Genomic DNA, 18,586 nt, shown 5'->3' with positions numbered 1-18,586 from the left:
GTTGAATCATGGAACCGAATTTATTGTAATATGTCAAACTTGCTGTCTCATCGAGCTCAATTCAATTTTATCGTTATAAATATGATGATTTTTCATCTTGCAAAAAAAATCAACATAGTATATAATAATAATAGTAATAATAATTTAATTTGAATATATTTACAACGTAATGAATATAGAAATGAAAATTTCTACATTGTGATTTAATTATTGATTGTTATGTAATTAAAAGTTATTAAATTTTATAATAATTATTTAAAAATCATATATAATTTAGATGACTTCTTATTGGTTAAAATTATGCTCAAATTAAACTCATAATCATAGGTACACTAAGAAGAATTCCTTGAACAATGTTTTAGAACTATGTACCTTTTTTTATTGGAATCAAAACACTAAACATGAATGATTTTTTTTCTGATCTTGATTTTTTAAGATAAAAATATCAAAATAAGATTACCGAAATTCTACCCTATTGGTTACCACCACATCACACAAGAAGTCGATTGTTAGTGGCACAACCACTTCCGCAATTGAAGATGCTTATGCTCGAAGAAGGTCAAGAAAGGAATCTTGACTACCTCATGCATGCCCAATTCTCAAATCGTCTTTGAGGAAAATGTTGGATAAGCAATGGCCACATCTTGATATATATCACCTTTCATCATCAACTTGGAATACTCATTAAATTGGATTAAGTAATCATCAATACACATTGTATTAGTTGGAATGTAACTTTACTGTGAGTAATTTATAACAATATGAAATTGCTTTTGATTTTTTCTTCTCAGTATTTTTAGTTAATTATGACTTTTTCACTGCTTTTTTAAAAATACATATATAAGTTTTTCATTTTAAAATTAAGTAAATTTAGTTCCCTTATGAAATTTCTTCTATTTTATAAAATAACTTTAAAAATCTAGAAATAAAAAATTAATTTAATAGAAATTTGATAAACTTTAAAGACATTTGTAAACATGTTGTATTTTGGATGAAATTTGATATTTTTTGTCCGTGAATCTTGAATAGAAAAAAATTTGATTGATTAAATTTATAGAGATTTTGAATAAAAGAAATAGAATTTAATAAGATTTGGTAGAAGAAAATTTAAAAATAAAGAGAATCGATCGGCTCAAAAGATTGGATCAGACTAGCCACAGAGAGTCCAATTTAATTAGAAAGGCCAAAAAATACAACAAACTCTAAAGTTTTCTATTAAAGATTGTACTTTAATATATATTTTGTGAAAATTGTTCTTTAAATTAAGTTTTAAGTTAAATAAGAATTGGAGGATTGTCTATTGTGAAATGTACATAGTCTCATACCAAAACAAATGTCCATAAAAAATAAAACGCAACACACAAACTCATAACATGATCGCATTACATAGAGGAAAAGATGATTTTGAGTTCCGCAACAAATTGGGATGCATTCAACACTCGGTATGAAAGCAAGACATTCTTATATATTACTTCATCAAAAAATTGCTTTTTGTTTTTCGTTAAATAAAGTTTGAGTCATTCTTTCAAGCATAAAACAACTTGTATGAATCAAAATCAAGTTTAATAAGTCTCCCAAACTCCCGTTTGGGTAGGTCAAACACCTACAAATCATGCACGCGTAGATTAAGTTAGAAGACTAGTGTGATGCTCTAAGTTGATGCATTTATCAGCCTCTACGCAAAGGCAAACCCAAAATCAATCTATTTCTAGCCAAAATGGGGAACAATTTTGACCACGCTTGTTGACTTGTTATGTGTGTGAGCCAGGTAATTGGAAAAAAAAATTGTGTTGGGAGAAATAAAATCGTTCTCCTCAATAGATTAGATGGTGGCAATTGATTCAGAGTCCCATATGTTAAAGGCACAAATAATGATGGCCTTGGCTTTGGTCAACAACCACCATAATTGTACCCACGTTTGTCACCTTCAATTTTTCTGATTATAACAGTTCGCTTATTTCATCTGTTTAACATGGGCTTTTTAGTTTTACCAAGCCAATATTAAAAAAATAAAACTATTTACTAAAAAAAAACAACTTACCAAAATAGAGTAGCTTATGAGAGATAATAATATATTGTTTAAATATTTAATACAATTGTATATTTAAGACTTAAATTTAAGTGTTTTTTTTTTTGGGAAAGGAACTTGAGACATTTGATTCAAAACAACATAAAAAATACAATGAGAAATGCATATGAAAGATATGAGAGTTAGCATATAAGAATGACACTCTTGTTAGAAAATTAATAACAAAATTTGTTTTTCTCTTGACGAAACTCGCTATTGAGTTGAGAAAAAAAGTAATATTTACATTATAAATTCAAGTCTATTAGTTTATTATAACAACTCTGTATTAATTTATCTACGTGTTTGATATTATATATATATATATATATATATATATATATATATATATATATATATATATATATATAATGTAAAAAAATAATAACTACATATAATATTGCAAATGATGTGATTCATTTAATGTTTGTATACAAAGCTGTATAAGTATATAATCGTTTATTCGTTTATTTCAAATGATGAATAGTGGCAAAAATATATCATCTAAGAATGTGGCTGTATGAAATGTTAAAGCAAGTAAGCAAGAGGGCAGAGCTCTACTTTCCTTTTAACTCATGAAAATAAATTTTCGTCCCGTCAACTTTTATCCCTTCCCTTCATCCATCCATATTACCCAATAGTTTGATTATATAAAATTTACGTGTTCGATCCAATATTAATATTGTCAATGAGTTTATTTTATCTAGTAATTTAATTAAAATATATTGATTGCGTAACATTGTTATCCAATTATAAATTATTATATATTATATATGATAAGATTTTAAAATCTATATTAATTATTTAAAATAATTTCTAATTAACTGATAATATAATTATTTTATACTAATAATGCATGCAAAATATTTTTTTACATTATTTATACTGTTATGAACTTTAAATCAGTTTAAAGAAATTAATTACAAATAAAGATGGAGCAAGGGGTAGAACTAGAACATGTCTTTTTAAGATTATCTAAGCAAAATTTGGGCCAAACTAACACCAAATTAATTAAAAAAAAAAACACCTTCTAATTCCGGAATAACATAGGCTAGGCAAGAATAACGTGTGTTTGTTACTTTGTTATGTCATCCATGACAAATGAGAGAGAATAGCGCATATTGGAAAGTGTGGGTCTAACTCTTCATGTTGTAATGTTTTTTTTTTTGCTGAATTTCATATTGTAATTTTTAATGGAGAATGTTAAGTAATCTATATTAGTCAAGAAAAGGTTTTTTTGTTTTAAATTTTGTTCTCGTCTGTTGTCACTGTACAAAATAGATATTAGTTAAAAATAATAAATAATTTAATGTTAACAGTATATTTACTATGATTTTTAATATAAATATAACATATTTTTCAATTAAAATATATTTATTAATTTCTTACGAGCTTAACTATTGTTTTTGTAAGACTTGTTTTTTGTTTCTGTTTATGAGTATGTAAGACTTATGTTTAAAATCCAAAGTAGTGTTCTTGTGAGAGTGAGACTCACGTTTAAAATCCATCCAACAAAATTTAAAACAAAACATTTTATTGCCAGAAGTGTAATATATTTATATATAAATTCTATATTTTATCTGAATGGTTAAATTGTAAATATAAATATACATGTTTTAAGTAGTTATGCAATCTTAACTAATTTTTAAATCATGCATGTATAATTGTTTAAAGAAAAATCATTATGCTCACATTCTAAATATATGAATTATGAACCACTATATACATATATATGTGTCTATGTGTGTATGCATGTGTATTAGGGAATGCATTAGATAGTTTAATTTTTTGTTATATAAATAATTTAATAATCACTTTAGTTAACATGGTCCTTTTGTTACCATGTGTTGCAAACAATTCTTGTTTTTATTAAGAGATTGCGAACAATTCTTAAATGTTACAAGTTTAATTTATTTTATTCAAAAAGCCACAAAATTTAGTCCATCAGTTATAAGCATTAGATTTTTTGCCCGTTAGTAGAGTGTGACAATTTTATAAAATTTGTCGCGAATACAAATATAAGCGTACTTCACACATGCCATGAATAATGCTAGGAACATATTTTTTACAGTTGCATCATTGTATTCATTCTTTTCCCACCTAAAATTTATCAATTTTTTCTTTCTTTTTTAATTCATAAAATATAATGTTTTATTTAGTTATAATAACAAAACACTTATAACTAATAGATATGTTTTGATTAAATTAATCAATTAAATATTATATGGATCTTAATTATATAATTATGGTATTCTTTTATTATCATATATTTTTTTATTACGATAAAACTAGGAATGGAATCCCACCCAAAAAAATCATGTGCAATAGTTCTGAGAGGTCTTATCTGCACATTTTTATCTACACTAAATAAATCCCAATTTATAGTCTTTAGAATTGAATAAACTATTATAGAAAAGTATTGTCAAAATATAATACTCAAACATTTTGTCTAAAAATTGCATGTCATTAATTATTTTTACAATGAAATAATAAAGTATTATATATAAAAATAGAAAAGAAATAAATATCAGAGTTTAATATTTAATGGCTAAGTACTAACTATAACTATAAAAACAAGAAATAAAAATAGAAGTCAACATGCCCTAAAAGTTAAAAAGCTAAAAATTGATTTTAATATAAAAACATTAATTATATTATTTAATTTATGGGTGTTATTTATAAATAAATAATAATAGAAAACATAAAAAGTAATACAATAAAGATTTATTTTATTGTATATTCATAAATATACCTTAAAAATATTAAATATAAATATTTTAATTTCTTTCAAAATTTCAGCACTAAATGCTTTTTATATTCTTTAAATAATAATTTCTAGTAAAACAGTCAAAAAAAGTATTTTCAATAGAAAAATATTTTTATGTTGAGTCTGACCACCATGGAAATCCCACAAATTAATAATAGTTGTCCCTCTCTCTGTCTCTCTCCATTTCTTATGCAACACCCACTCCTTCTTCCTATATTCTATTCATAACTCTCATCATTCATTCATTCATTCGTCATTCATCTTCCATCATCCATCCACTTTCCTCAATCTTCCATTCCAGATCTCTCACCTTCTTCTTCTTCCTCTGTGCCACCCTTTTGTTCCATGATTGTTTTTTGTGTCTGTATCAGCTTGATCTTTTTGTTTTTTTCCTTGTTGTAAAAACATTTCAATCTGCAAGGTATGTACTGGGTTCTTGTTTGAATTGTTCTTCCATCTTTTCATGCCACAAAGTATTTGAATTTTTAGATTGTAGTGTCTGATTTGCGTTGCAGTTTTCCATTTCCTCCTCTTCCGACCATCAAAACGCATGTCCCTGAACATCAAGATAGCTTTTTTGTTGTCATGTTCTGTTCTGTATCTCAGCATTTAATTAGTTTTATTAATCTGAGTGAAATTTTTTTAGTGCTTTCATATTTATAAATTTATATTATATATCTCTTAAGAATTGAGATATTCATCTTGTTATTTTGCATACATGTTAGTTTTGATTACTCATCTTGTCTTGGTAATTCGTCAGATGCGATCAAAATTTTAATGAACAGTCGTCAGATTTATTTGGGAAGTCTATGGCTTCTATTTCCATTTCCATGCATCACTGCTTACCAAAAAAAAAATTAAAAATGGGAAAAAAATAACATATATACCCATTTATGGAGATTCTATACATTTTCTTTGTCACTTTTCAAATTATTCGACTGATTTAGGCAAAACTCAATCATTTTTTTTCTGGGGAAATCATTATACCATTTTATTACTTCTATTTTTTTGTTTTATTTTATCTTTGTTAAAACTAGTTATATAACTTGTGCTGCACTTGCCCAAATATGGTTCTGCATAAGAATGACTTTCCTAGATACTTTATGTGATTGTTTAAAGTGAATATTAGGAAACAGTTCAGAGATATTGTTGTTGGAGCTCAATGTATCTGCTCTGTGAGCGATCCATGTTTGGGGTTAAAACAAATTTTATGCTGGCTGTCAAGGGCTTAACATAACTGTTCTCCTTTATTTGGGTTTGAGACTAGCTATGAGACTGTAGGTGGAGTGAAGATGAATGTGTGTCCACAAAAGAAAGGATAAGATACGAAATGATAGTATCAAGGAGATATTCACATGACAGTTATTGAGGAAAAGAAGATCGCAACTCAATTAATGTGATTTGGACACGTGCAAAGAAGTCCACTCGAGGCATTGGGGAGGAGAGTAGATGACACGGTTTTTAGCCTTTTGTGAAGTGGTAAAGAGAGATCTAAAAGGACATTGGACAAAATTATTGAAAGGGATTTCATGGTGAATAATATACTTAATAATTTGGTTTTTAACTAAGCCCAATGATATTATGTGATCCATGTAGCCGGCCTCACTTAGTGGGATAAGGCTATTATTGTTGTTGTTGATACTGATAGTCAATTTATCATTTTATTTAACTCTAAAACTTATTATTATTTGAAACTCAGCATTTGCTTCCTAGGATTGTTTGCATTCTTATGAGAGCATGTATACTAAACATATATAAGTGAAGATATACATAATCAGCATTTAACCTCGATATTGCTTCTCAAGACTTCCCTAGGGGAGTGTTTTGGCTTGCTTTTTTTAACTTCTTAAGAGCAGAAGCTCTTTTATTTCTCAGTTTGGCCTTTTCTTCATTAAACAAGCTAACTTTATTGAGCTACTTTAAAATTGTGTTTGGCCAAATTTCTCCCTCCAAGGAGAAGAAAACCCCAAGAAAAGCTTGAGAAGGATATGGTTAACTATACTTATCTTTAATATCAATCATGTCTTTTGGTATTACTGAACTTGTAAATAATTGCTTTGGAACTTTAGTTTCTAATCTTAAGAACTATATGGTTAGTTTTTAAAAATGCTTCCTCCCATGTGCTACCTGAATTTCCTTTGTATTTATCAGAATACTTTATCTAGATATTACTGAAAGTTAATATTAATTTTTTCATCTTCAAATATTTGATTTTACCTCATTATCACAAAATGCTGCACAATTAGCCTTTGTTTCTACCCAAACATTAGTTTATAAATATTTGCAACTCAACCTTGAGATGGAATTTGTCTATTTTCATCTTTTTGTTTGAACATGCAGATGCATTGGTATATTGATTTTTATTTTTTTAAACTAAACTACTTGGCAACTAGGAGACAAAGAAATATTTACCAAGAACCATCACAGTCCACTTCCAAAGCTCACTTATAAGTATACTTCATTAGACCATCAACCCCCCAACCCTTACAAGCCAAATAGTTCAAAGTATTGTACAGATGTGGTTTTTGGTGCTGTAATGTTTGATGTTAGCTTTTCATTATTCAAAGTTGATGCTGAGTTTTTCCTTTTCCCTTTTTTTGTGCAGATAATTATTGGCAGCTTCACTAATATCTTTTAAGACTACATACTTTAGCTAGGCAATCACATTTCTTGGGATAATGTTGGGAGGCAACAACGGAAATTGCTTGCTTCCTGTTTTCTTGGACGAAACTCAATTTCAGCATCAAACTAATGTGTCAAATCAATTGCAGTTGTTTGGAAATTGTGAGTTTACTCCTTCCTTTTCTCATGTAACAATCAATCTTTTCACTGTATCATTTGAATGTGGTTGTTAAACAGGGTATCTCTGTTTTGTTGAACTTATGCTTTTGACGTGGATTTTTTCTGTTTTAAGATTTGTACTCAATAGCTACTTTCCTCCATGCTGTACTTTCAACAATTTTATTCTCTAGTCCCTACTGCTATAGGGATGATTATGACATCTCCTTTCCTTTTTTGAATAGGGATGATAGTAATGGGTTATGAACTTGTCTTGATTATTGCATGTATGCATGTTTTGTTAGTGTGCATTGCTTGTTGTGCCACCTAATTGTTTATGTGTACCTACTTATCCTGCATTGTATCTCACATGTTTTGATTTTGAAATACAAGAGTGGTAATGGTCCTTGACATGGCATTTGTTTTGATTGTAACTAGGGGTGATTTTCTTTACTTGAATCTTGTAGTGTGTCTGAGCAACAAGTTACTGATTGTGTATACTTGCTGTTGCTAGTGCTGAAATTCTTATTAAATTTAGAAGTTATTACATATTTGTTTCAAATTATCATTTTATGCAGTTCCATAAATAACCAGATAAAGTAATTTGTATGTCCTTTAATAGCTTTAGTATTTTCATCCATAGTTTTTACCTTATCACTGAATGATAGACATGCAATATCTCTTGCAGTACAAGCTGGATGTAGTGTTGACCCAGTTAATTACTTTGGAAATGAGCATATCAGCTCCATGATTCAGCCTAATAAACGAAGCAAGGAAATGGAAGATATATCAAAACAAAGGCTTCAGATTTCCTTAAACTACAATGTTCATCAAGATGATGCTGAACGATTAGCAAGTATTCCAAATCCTAACCCCGTGTCAACAGGATTGAGGCTTTCATATGATGATGATGAGCGTAACTCATCTGTTACTTCTGCAAGTGGAAGCATGGCTGCCACACCGTCTATCATATTGTCTCTTGGTGACAATATCAGAACTGAGCTTGATAGGCAGCAAGAAGAGTTGGACCAGTATGTTAAACTTCAGGTAATATATGAAGATTGCTATCTGTTTTTTTCATTTTGTGGTGATGTTTGTGGGAGGTCTTCTGGGTACAAATGATTTATGTTCAAAATATTTCTGTTCATTAGAAAGGTATAAAGGACTGGCCTGTGGCTTAATCCAATGGGAAAAGGGGGAAAATACTAATATTATTTCCTTTTATGGTAAGATGTTTTTAGGTTTTTCTTTATCAATTTGCTCCTAGTATCTTGCTTTTTCAAATATATTACTGCAGTCATTCTGGGTAGAATTTTCTGGTTATGTTTGTCCAGTCATTACCTAATTCATTAGGAGTTGCTCTTTTGAATTCATCTGAAATGTTCAAATCATTTAGCAAGGGTGATGGTGGTATTGTAATGGAAAAGTTTTTAAATGATTGTTTTTTCTATTGCACAAAGCTATAAGAACTAGAAGTTTATACTTTAATTACGGAGTTATCAATTTTTGTAATTCTTGATTCACACTTCTCTGAAATGTTATTACAATTATTTTCTTACATAGAAGGAACAACTGTCAAAGGGAGTGAGAGACATGAAGCAAAAGCACATGGCTGCTCTCCTTACCTCCATTGAGAAAGGTATTAGCACGAAGCTAAAGGAAAAAGACGTGGAGATAGAAAACATGAACCGAAAAAATAGGGAGCTGGCTGAAAGAATAAAGCAGGTGGCTGTTGAAGTGCAAAGCTGGCATTACAGAGCAAAGTATAATGAGTCAATTGTCAATACTTTAAGGAACAACCTTCAGCAGGCAATCTCACAAGGAGCTGAACAGGGGAAGGAAGGGTTTGGAGACAGTGAAGTTGATGATGATGCCTCATATATAGATCCTAATAACTTCCTGAACATTCTGGCTGCGCCTATAAACTCTACTCACAAGAGCTACCAAGATATGGAGAATCTGACTTGTAGAGCATGCAAGGTGAAGACAGTTTCGATGTTGTTGATGCCTTGTAGGCACCTGTGCTTGTGTAAGGATTGTGAGGGATTTATCAATGTTTGTCCTATATGCCAATTGATAAAAACTGCAAGTGTTGAGGTGCATCTGTCTTAACTTACAAAGAACGGGATATAAGTCACTGTTTTCTTTGTGATTTATCTGCCTAATTTCTTAATGTTCAGCTCAAAGTAATTTGTCTCTATAACAAAAATCGACTATATCTAAGGATATTATTATGTCCTCTTTCTCAGTGACTTTTACCTGATTATTGATGATGACATTCATATTATTACTATCATGATGAAATAGAGAAATTGGGGAATATAATGAGAAGTATGAAATGGAATTTGTATTGTTTCGGATGAACTATCTCCTACCTAATTGTATGACCATTAACCTGATTTTCTCCAAATTAGCTATTGTGCTCCCTTACGCCATTGCATTCTTTGCGGCTTAAACAATAAGAACATATTACATGGCTCTAACTTCACTTTATTGTAATCGAATAAAGTGCTATAAAAGGGTATTAGGAATATTATTTTAGATTATCAAAGAGTCTAATCACAATTATGACCAGGTTGCCTCTGTTCTGTAACATTTATTTTTAAGCAATTTTTTTCATTGACCTTGTTATGAGGTACTGCCTGTGTGCGCATCAGTTAGCATATAAGAACACTCGGTTTAAGAAGCCTTTGCCTTTTCTTAAAAAAAAAAAAAGTTAATTCTTGTTCACATGGATATAAGCAAAACCAGGTGTGACAAAAAGAACATAAAAACATTACCAATATAAGATAAATTCGAAATTACAAATGTTTTGTTACATTTCTTGGATCTATTGGATTCTCCTCCTCCTATTATGTGTACATAATTTTTAGTTGTTCCATACAAAAATGGGAATTAACAAAATCCACTGATGTACTTTTTTTTGTTTCACAGAAGCTCATCTCTCTGTATTTCCATTACTGCCTCAACAATCCTAAAATATTCGTAAAATAGTGAAGATTGCTCTCCCTCTAGTCCATGTCTACTAACTCTATTACTGCCAGAAATGTTGTTGCAGGGGCTGCCTCCAATGATGAGGTCAAATCCACCAAACTTGGTTATCCACTGGCTCAGCTCATTTGAAGAGACTTTCTGTACATCTTCAACCTCAATTAAGTTTCCCCTCTGGTTAGTCTGTTCCCACCAACTGCGAATGATGTTTCTGTTCACCTCAGCTATTTCCACAGATACCACATTTTTAAGCATCATCCCAAGTCGATGCAGAGCAACCTCGGCACCTCCGATGCCAGAAAAAAGAGACAGGACATTGATGCCATTTGGAAAACGACCCTTCAACACTGAAAGGTGGTAGGCAACTGTATTAACCTGAAATCAATTCCATTTACATTCAGTCAAAGAGCTTTTTCAAAGGAAGCCAAGAGGGTGTTTGAAAGAACTTATGGAAATCTTATTTGAACTTAAGACTACTATAAGCTTTTTGAGAAATGATACTCATACAACAACTCATACATGTATCACAAAGAGAGAGAGACACAAAAAATGTTCTATAAAATGTTGTACGAGTATCACAACTCAAGCTTTTTATCAAAATATGTTCTTTTTAGCATATTTCAGTAAGTTTGATGGTCTCCTGTCAAAAAAAAAGTTTGATGTTTATGGCATTAGTCCTTATAAGATAACAGCATAGTAAATAAGTTGTTTACTCAAATACTTTTTCAGAAATTTATTTGTTTCTTTTTATAAGACTTTTTTTTTAAATTTTTAGATGTATTAATTATTTTTTTCCTATATATTCTTACTTAATTATTCTTTCTCCAAACATTAATGAAAAACAATTAAATGAATACATAGATAAGAAAAGGGTAATTTTGATATGATAGTATAAATAATTGATAGATTTAATATGATTAACTAAATTAACTACTTTAATTAAAGGACGTGAATTAATGGAAAAAATCTTATAATTAGGGACAAATGAAATACATCTTTAAGAGTTAAAATACAAAAAGAAGCCTAAGTTTGATTAGAACCTTTTAAAATTATCATTTAACTACAAGTTGTCGACTTGTCCTACAATAGAAAGAAGTTTGATTTTTTTTTTCATTTAGTTATCATATCATCACTGTAAAAACTCTTAAAAAGTACATATAGTGTAAGATTCAATAGCATACCTGAAATGCATTTCCAAGTGACTTGTATCTCTCTGTCCGGGTGACTCCACCACCTCTGGTGTGATCCCTTGGGAATCCCAGCAACATCTCATATTCATCAGGTTCAAGAGGTGCCAATTTGTTTTTTCCAACCCACACCAAGTTCCACTTTCTAATCTCTACAAGTACATTTTCTTGGACATGTAGAGGAGGTTCATCACCAAATTTCTCAAGGAGTTTCCTTATTCTCTCTGTAACTGGGCCAGGGGCTACTCTAGTTAGAAGGCAATTGAGCTTTGTTCTTCTATCCCATGAAGGCCACCATTTTTTAGTTGTAGGAAAAGCCTCTTGGATAGTTAGTGGTGGGATAGGAAGCAGGGGGGAGCGGTTGTGGGTGGGAAGATTATGGATATATCCTCTTTTTCTTGTTGCAGCACAAAAGTATTTGGAATCAACATATTCTGGTTCAATCTCATAAAGAAAACGTGATATAGTTTTCCAAACTCCTTTAGGAGCAAGAGCCACGTTTTCAAAATAGAAGTATGGTTTATTTGCTACTTCTCTTGGGAACTTTCTTGAAATCACTTGACTGGCTTCATTAAATATACCCAATCCAAGTTTTACTTTCTTACTTGTATGAAGATAATATTCACCACTTGGTTGACAGGGCTGAAGATATAACATAATTTTGAGAAAAGTACTTGATTTACTGACATTTTAATTAGAAGAAGACTTAATAAAACTAATTTGATAGGACTGTAAACCACACCTTTTCATGCGTATAATCAGATGCATCATGTTTATTGTTAGGTGACTCTTGCGGTGAGTGAAGACCCTTTTCTAACTGAGAAGCACTAATGAAATCCGCTAGCTCACTGATATGGGCCTTAGGACCTGCCAAACGAGAAACCAAAATATTAAAGAACTACCACTAGACAAATTTCTACATGCTACATGGAAAGTAGGAGCCCTATCCTTGCATTGCATGTTAGGTTAGTAAAACTCATTTGGTTTCGTGACTAATTATTTGCATTGTATTCAAACCAAAGAGATGTTCATAATTTGACCTCATCTATCCTATGTTGAAATTATCACTATAATTTGACCTCATCTATCCTATGTTGAAATTATCACTTTAATAAGGAAATGTGTTAAAATGCAAACTGAGAAATTTAAGCTCAAAGTTTTAAAACTAAAGGTTTGTTAGCTCATTTTTCAGGATTTAATTATCCATCTGAGATCATTTAATGCTGCTGATAGTGGGAAAAAACGGAAGAAAAAGAAATAAGAAACATAAAAAGTGTTAATAACATATATGAGTAACAATTATATAGTAAAGTATACGCACCACATTTGTCTATAGCTGTCAAAGCCTCCTCAAAAGGGTATCCCATATTGACAAGTACGGACAATGCCTCATCTTTCTCTACTGTTAAGGGTTTTTCCTGCATAAAAGGAACCAGTTAAATGGAACCCATATACACAATGTCAGCATAACAAACCAGGCCATCCAGATTAAGTATGTATCTGCAAAGAACATCTCTCTAGTTTCTAGTTTCTATTCACGTGCCAGTTTGTAAAACAAAGCCTACTGTTCTAAATGCTTCATATATATACCTAATCAACCACGACCTATAATATATCCACCAGCTGCTGCAAACTTCTATACTTTCACAATATAGATATATGTTACCCACTAACTAGAAATGACATGTGAACTTACTATTAGATGTACCAAAATTGTTTAATCAACCTTGTATCAGAAAATTAAAGATCAAATACAAGTAATGGAGAACCTTATATTAAATTTAGAGTTTTAGACTTCATCTGGTAATGCAATTGTGGTAAGTTGGTAATCCAATGACATGAGCTACATTCCTACTCTTATAATTTTCCTACCATGAATCCATGATACACTCTAGAACTTCAGATTCTTCCCTGTAAAGTCAATTCGTTATTCCTTGTAATTCATTTGTTCTACTTCAACAGAATCAACATATATAATGCACTGAATCCTGGAAGTGAAAACTAATAACTTAAAAAATTGAAATAATTTAAAACCCGTTGATTGACTTAAAGTATACTCACAGCAGTAAGTGTTAGCAGAGCTTCCATAATGTCCTCCTCATTATCTCTTCCTACCACGGACAAAAAACAAAATGTTATCATTTCAAGACAAGTACTAGAAGTAGTAAACAGGTAATAGTTATTGAATATATTAAACGTGAAAAAGAACCATTTTCATCAATTGCTTTGATCACTGTCTCTCTGGAAAATCCCATTCCCACGAAGAGATGAATCAGCTTGGAATGTTTAGCGCTCGAGCAACTTGCACTACTCTCCTAAACAGAACACAGAATACTTCAACATTATAAAAAGAAATACAAAAAACAAATTTGCACCAACACAGATAACTATACATTTTCTTTAATTTGTTTGAAGAGAAAAATTGACCTTTAAAGATAAAATTCAATTTTTTCTTCAATTCAAATTTCAAAATTTTCTCTTTCCTCTCAAACAAACAAGTAATGATTGGTGAACACCTCTCTAGTCCAAATACCTCGATATATAACATTTTATCATTTTTTTTTATCTATCTCTTCTTATTATCATACTTACATTTCTCTCTTTCTCTTATTAGGTGTCACATAGCTTCTTAGTGTCCACAAATCATTTTTGCAAACAAACAAAGGGTTAGACACATTATGTGTGAATTTAACCACCGGACAAGTGAATACACGAGGGACAAGAGCAACACAAAATCCCCTCTTAGGTCCTTCTATATCATTATATCATTGTAGGTATATCCTAGGAACTTCAGAGAGATGAAAGTCTCAAACTTAGCAAAATCATTGTGAAGTAACTGAATGCAGGATTTACCCCCACACTATCTTCACAGCTCTCTTGACTAGAAATGGTTGGATCCGAGGGAGGTATTCCAAACACCTCAAGCTCATCATCAGTGTTCCAATCATAGTCACTGGGAGAGCTATCATCACCTTCTGAACCCTACATAATTTTACAACAAAAAAAAACTCAACAAAGGAATGAGTTTTCAAAGCTTAATCAATATTCTATTTCTAACTACCAAACTTGTAATCAACAAATCTAAACCGCAGGTGTTCAAATATTCAAGCTTAATGGCAGTGAAACAAATTAGTCGCTGAAGCTTTAACCTTGAGCTAAAATAAAGTTTTTTGTATGGGTATGATATAGAATGAGTAATGGTAAATTTAGAGAGGGAACGACATGAAACATACCATGACTTAGCAGATAAGTAAGAACTCTCGACTCCACAAACAAGTTTCCTATGTTCGTAGCACTATCAATGTATCAGAGAGTGAGAAAACAAGTAAATTAAGGAATTAATTACACAATGAAATGCTGCAGTAAAACTAAAACTTCATTTTTGTGTTTTAAAAACTGAGGCAGACAAAAGTACTACGTAACGAGAACTACACTGTTCCATTGGAATTAAAACTAAAGAACCCAAGTCGTAGAAGAATGAACGGAAGATGCCTCAAAACTACAAGGTTACGGAAACTACATTGTTACATTGGTATTAAAACTTAAGGAACCCGAGAAAAAAGAAGAAAAATGTTGCTAACCACGTAGTTGTGGAACTGCATGAGGCGTACTAGAGAAGAACAAGATCAAAGGAGAAACATGTTTTGGGTTTGTTAATTGAGAGTTGAAACAGAAGAACGTGAAGTATGAGTTTGCTTTTAAGGAACAGAGATAGAGAAAAACGAACAGACTCAAAAAATGGCCCACCTTGAGGAATCTTAAATTGAATACATCGTAAGTTCTAGAACATTCTCTGACACGCTCTTTTGTATTACATACACTCTTTTTTTTCTTTGGCATTTATTATTATTACTAGATTAGTTTAGACAATTCAATTTTTATGAAAAAAGTGATAAATGAAAAAAAAAATGAATGCTGTAAAATAAAAGTGAGAGGCAGAGGAGTGTGCCCGTGCAATAAGCTTTTTAGTTTTTGCACAGTAACTGTTACATAAAAAAAAAAAATTAAGTTGTTAGTCCTCAAACTATGGACTTTTGAATTTTTGTTCCTAACATATTTTTTTAAAAAATTTGATCCCAAAATAATTTGTTATTATTAAAAATAATCTTTGTCGTTAATGTCTTTTGTTAAGTGATGAAGTGTCATGAAACAAGATAGATTAAATGTCACATGTATATATATCACATACATACCATGTAAGTTTTATTATATTTAGATAAATAATTAGAATATTATGTTATTAAAATGCAAAAGGAAGAGAGGATAGTGATTATTGAATCCTAACGCTCTAAACACACATAAACGTACAATAATCACCCATGAGAAGATTTGCGACACAGATTAACAATTCATCCTTCTCATCTGGAGTCTATGGTGATATTTATATTCACTTAAATAGACAACTTATCACTTAATAAAGATTATTAACGGTAAGGACTATTTATAATAACAAAAAATTATTTAAAATCAACTATTTTAAAAAATAGTTTATGGATAAAAAATTTAAAATCCTCATAATTTGATGACTAAAAACTTAATTAACCCTAAAAAAACAGAGAGAGAGAGAGTTAGAAAGTAGGAGAGAATAAGTGAGAAGAAGAAAAAAAATTATAAATGTATAGATGAAAAGTACTATTACCATCAATACATTTGACACACTCAAGTAAAATTTAATAAAAACAGCAATATCAAGACAAATTCATTAGATAAAAAATGACGCTTAAAAAAAGACACTTAAAAAAAGACTTAAATATTTATTTAATCCTTTTAATTTTTTCTTATGACTTTTTTTATTTTTAATTGTTATAAATTATGTTTGTTTTAATTTTATTTTTATAATTTTTTTTTTCAATATTCAAAGTCTTATCTAAATTATTTTAAGAATTAAAAATAAAACAAATATAATTTATAAGGAATAAAACAACCATTGCTCACTTTTCTGAAGGTAGGTGTGAAGGATCGGGGCCCTATATTTTTATAATTGTTGGTTGGAACATCTATGATTTGTGAAGTTGGTGGGATTAGATCCAGGTCCAAAGTTGGAAGTGCTTTGTTTTGAAGGAGAAGCTTAAGCTCAAGGAGTGGCATAAGGAGGTTTATGGGAATTTATCCTTTGGGATAAGGACTGTGGTAGATGAGTTAGATGACGTGGAGGTAAGACTTTGTGAAGAGCAACCAGTTGATTGTGATCAGAGGAAACTTCTATCCTCTGAGTTTTGGAGGTGTGCCTGAATTAGGGAGAGTATGCTGGCCCAAAAATCCAGGGCTAAGTGGATCAAAGAGGGTAATACCATCTCACATTTTTTCCATGCTTCCTTGAAGGACAGGTACATAAAGAATTATCTAGTGGGGCTACATACTGAGAACGGGGGTGAGGTAAAGGATGTTGTTGTTCATCACTTTCAGAGGATTTTCATGGAACCTAACTTGGAGCGTCCCTTCTTATCAGGTATTCAGTTTAATCAGGTGTCATCTTGTGATTGTGTTTCTCTAACTGTTTTGAAGAAGGATGTTGTGGGTAGGTGTTCTCCCAAAGGTTGTGACTTCCTCCTGAAAAAGATTGTCCCCAATCTTTATTGGAATATAGACCAATCTCTCTTATTGGTAGTATGCACAAGATTATTTCGAAGCTTATGGTTTGGTTCTGTTATTTCACCTTGTCAGATAGCCTTCCTGCCTGGTAATAGTATTTTAGATGATGTTATGGTGACTAATGAGCTCATTGATCTTGTTCAGAAAGGCCAAAAAAGTTGTTTCCTTTTCAAAATTGACTTTGAAAAGACATATGACTCTGTTAGCAGTATGTCAGTTCTGGTTAACGATAGTCCTACAGGGGAATTTGTGGCTCAACGGGGGCTTAAGCAAGGGACTCTGTTGGGCACTCTGTTGTTTTTTATGGTGGCTGAGGGGTTAAGTGGCTTAGTGGGTAAGGCGCATATATAAAACCTTTTAAGGTGAATGATTCTATGACTTTTTCTTTGGTCCAATATGCAGATGATTCAATCTTTTTTGGTGAGGCTTGTGGGCTATCAAGGCTATTTAAGGAGGACTCTTGATTATGGGGTAGCGGAGATAATCCTTTTTCAGTTCGTTTGGTTTATGATTTGATTATGCCAAGGCCAGAACCAGGTGGTGTATCAGTTGTTGTGGCCATGTGCAGTTGAAGTATAATCCCATTATACGCGGCATGGATTTTGGTTTAGGGGAAGAGATTTAAGAAGTTTCGCTTTTTGATTTGGCATACGACTTGTTGGTGCATTTGGATTCATCGAAATCATATCATTTTTCGGGGAAAGATTGTGGATGTCCAACTGGTGTGCTTTAGCATATCCAAATGATTTCTTGGACTTGGTTTGGATATTGAACAACTTTAAAAGATTTTATTATTTATAAGAACAAATTGTACTATTTAATCATGATTTTTAAACAAGATAAAACAAATTTATGATATTTAATCAAAATTTTTAAGATTATTCTGTACCACAACGAAATTTGATGATATTCAATTGAAATTATTTATAAAACTCAAAGATTTCAGTGAATTATTTTTGGTATTCAGTTGAGATTGTTTCCGAACCACCACTGCGACTAATCCATCCAGGGTTGCCGTAGTCATGTTACACTTTCGTGTTTATGAACGATTTGATCATGGTTGGTGGCAGCATTTTATAGCTTAATCAATAATCATCAGCACTTGCAACGTGAGAGTCAATTAGGGCACGAAGAAGATGACGGTGAGAGAAGGGTCATTAGAAACTCATCGATTGAGGAATCATGTTTTCTTTCCTAAATAAAAAT

The 18,586-nt window shown here is 31.1% G+C and overlaps 3 protein-coding genes across 9 annotated transcripts; 2 read left to right on the top strand and 1 right to left on the bottom strand.

Moving 5' to 3' along the window:
* The first annotated feature begins 5,025 nt into the window (after positions 1-5,025).
* Positions 5,026-9,970, top strand: LOC114380370 (E3 ubiquitin-protein ligase BOI-like). Of its 6 annotated transcripts, none has more exons than XM_028339408.1 (5): positions 5,027-5,253; positions 6,100-6,364; positions 7,438-7,616; positions 8,299-8,657; positions 9,174-9,970. In XM_028339408.1, exons 3-5 carry the CDS (start codon positions 7,511-7,513, stop codon positions 9,720-9,722), a joined length of 1,014 nt encoding a protein of 337 aa, XP_028195209.1. In that variant the 5' UTR covers positions 5,027-5,253; positions 6,100-6,364; positions 7,438-7,510; the 3' UTR covers positions 9,723-9,970. The 6 variants fall into 6 exon arrangements, with proteins under 6 accessions (XP_028195227.1, XP_028195218.1, XP_028195209.1 ...); XM_028339401.1 differs by having other exon boundaries at positions 5,969-6,364; XM_028339393.1 differs by having other exon boundaries at positions 5,962-6,364.
* Positions 9,971-10,364: 394 nt separating this feature from the next.
* Positions 10,365-15,526, bottom strand: LOC114380361 (DNA (cytosine-5)-methyltransferase DRM2-like). Of its 2 annotated transcripts, XM_028339372.1 has the most exons (9): positions 15,370-15,526; positions 15,022-15,083; positions 14,642-14,770; positions 13,998-14,103; positions 13,850-13,899; positions 13,110-13,206; positions 12,531-12,655; positions 11,783-12,430; positions 10,365-10,976 (listed from the first exon to the last, which is right to left on the bottom strand). In XM_028339372.1, exons 2-9 carry the CDS (start codon positions 15,022-15,024, stop codon positions 10,539-10,541), a joined length of 1,596 nt encoding a protein of 531 aa, XP_028195173.1. In that variant the 5' UTR covers positions 15,025-15,083; positions 15,370-15,526; the 3' UTR covers positions 10,365-10,538. The 2 variants fall into 2 exon arrangements, with proteins under 2 accessions (XP_028195173.1, XP_028195165.1); XM_028339364.1 differs by lacking the exon at positions 15,022-15,083.
* Positions 15,527-17,032: 1,506 nt separating this feature from the next.
* LOC114369580 lies at positions 17,033-17,844 on the top strand. The gene is made up of 2 exons (XM_028326818.1): positions 17,033-17,714; positions 17,783-17,844. The coding sequence occupies exons 1-2, from the start codon at positions 17,033-17,035 to the stop codon at positions 17,842-17,844; spliced, it is 744 nt and encodes a 247-aa protein (XP_028182619.1).
* Positions 17,845-18,586: the final 742 nt, after the last annotated feature.

The sequence above is a fragment of the Glycine soja genome, chromosome 2 (genome assembly GCF_004193775.1).
Source record: "Glycine soja cultivar W05 chromosome 2, ASM419377v2, whole genome shotgun sequence".
Taxonomy (NCBI): domain Eukaryota; kingdom Viridiplantae; phylum Streptophyta; class Magnoliopsida; order Fabales; family Fabaceae; genus Glycine; species Glycine soja.
This window is presented reverse-complemented; position numbering and strand designations above follow the sequence as displayed.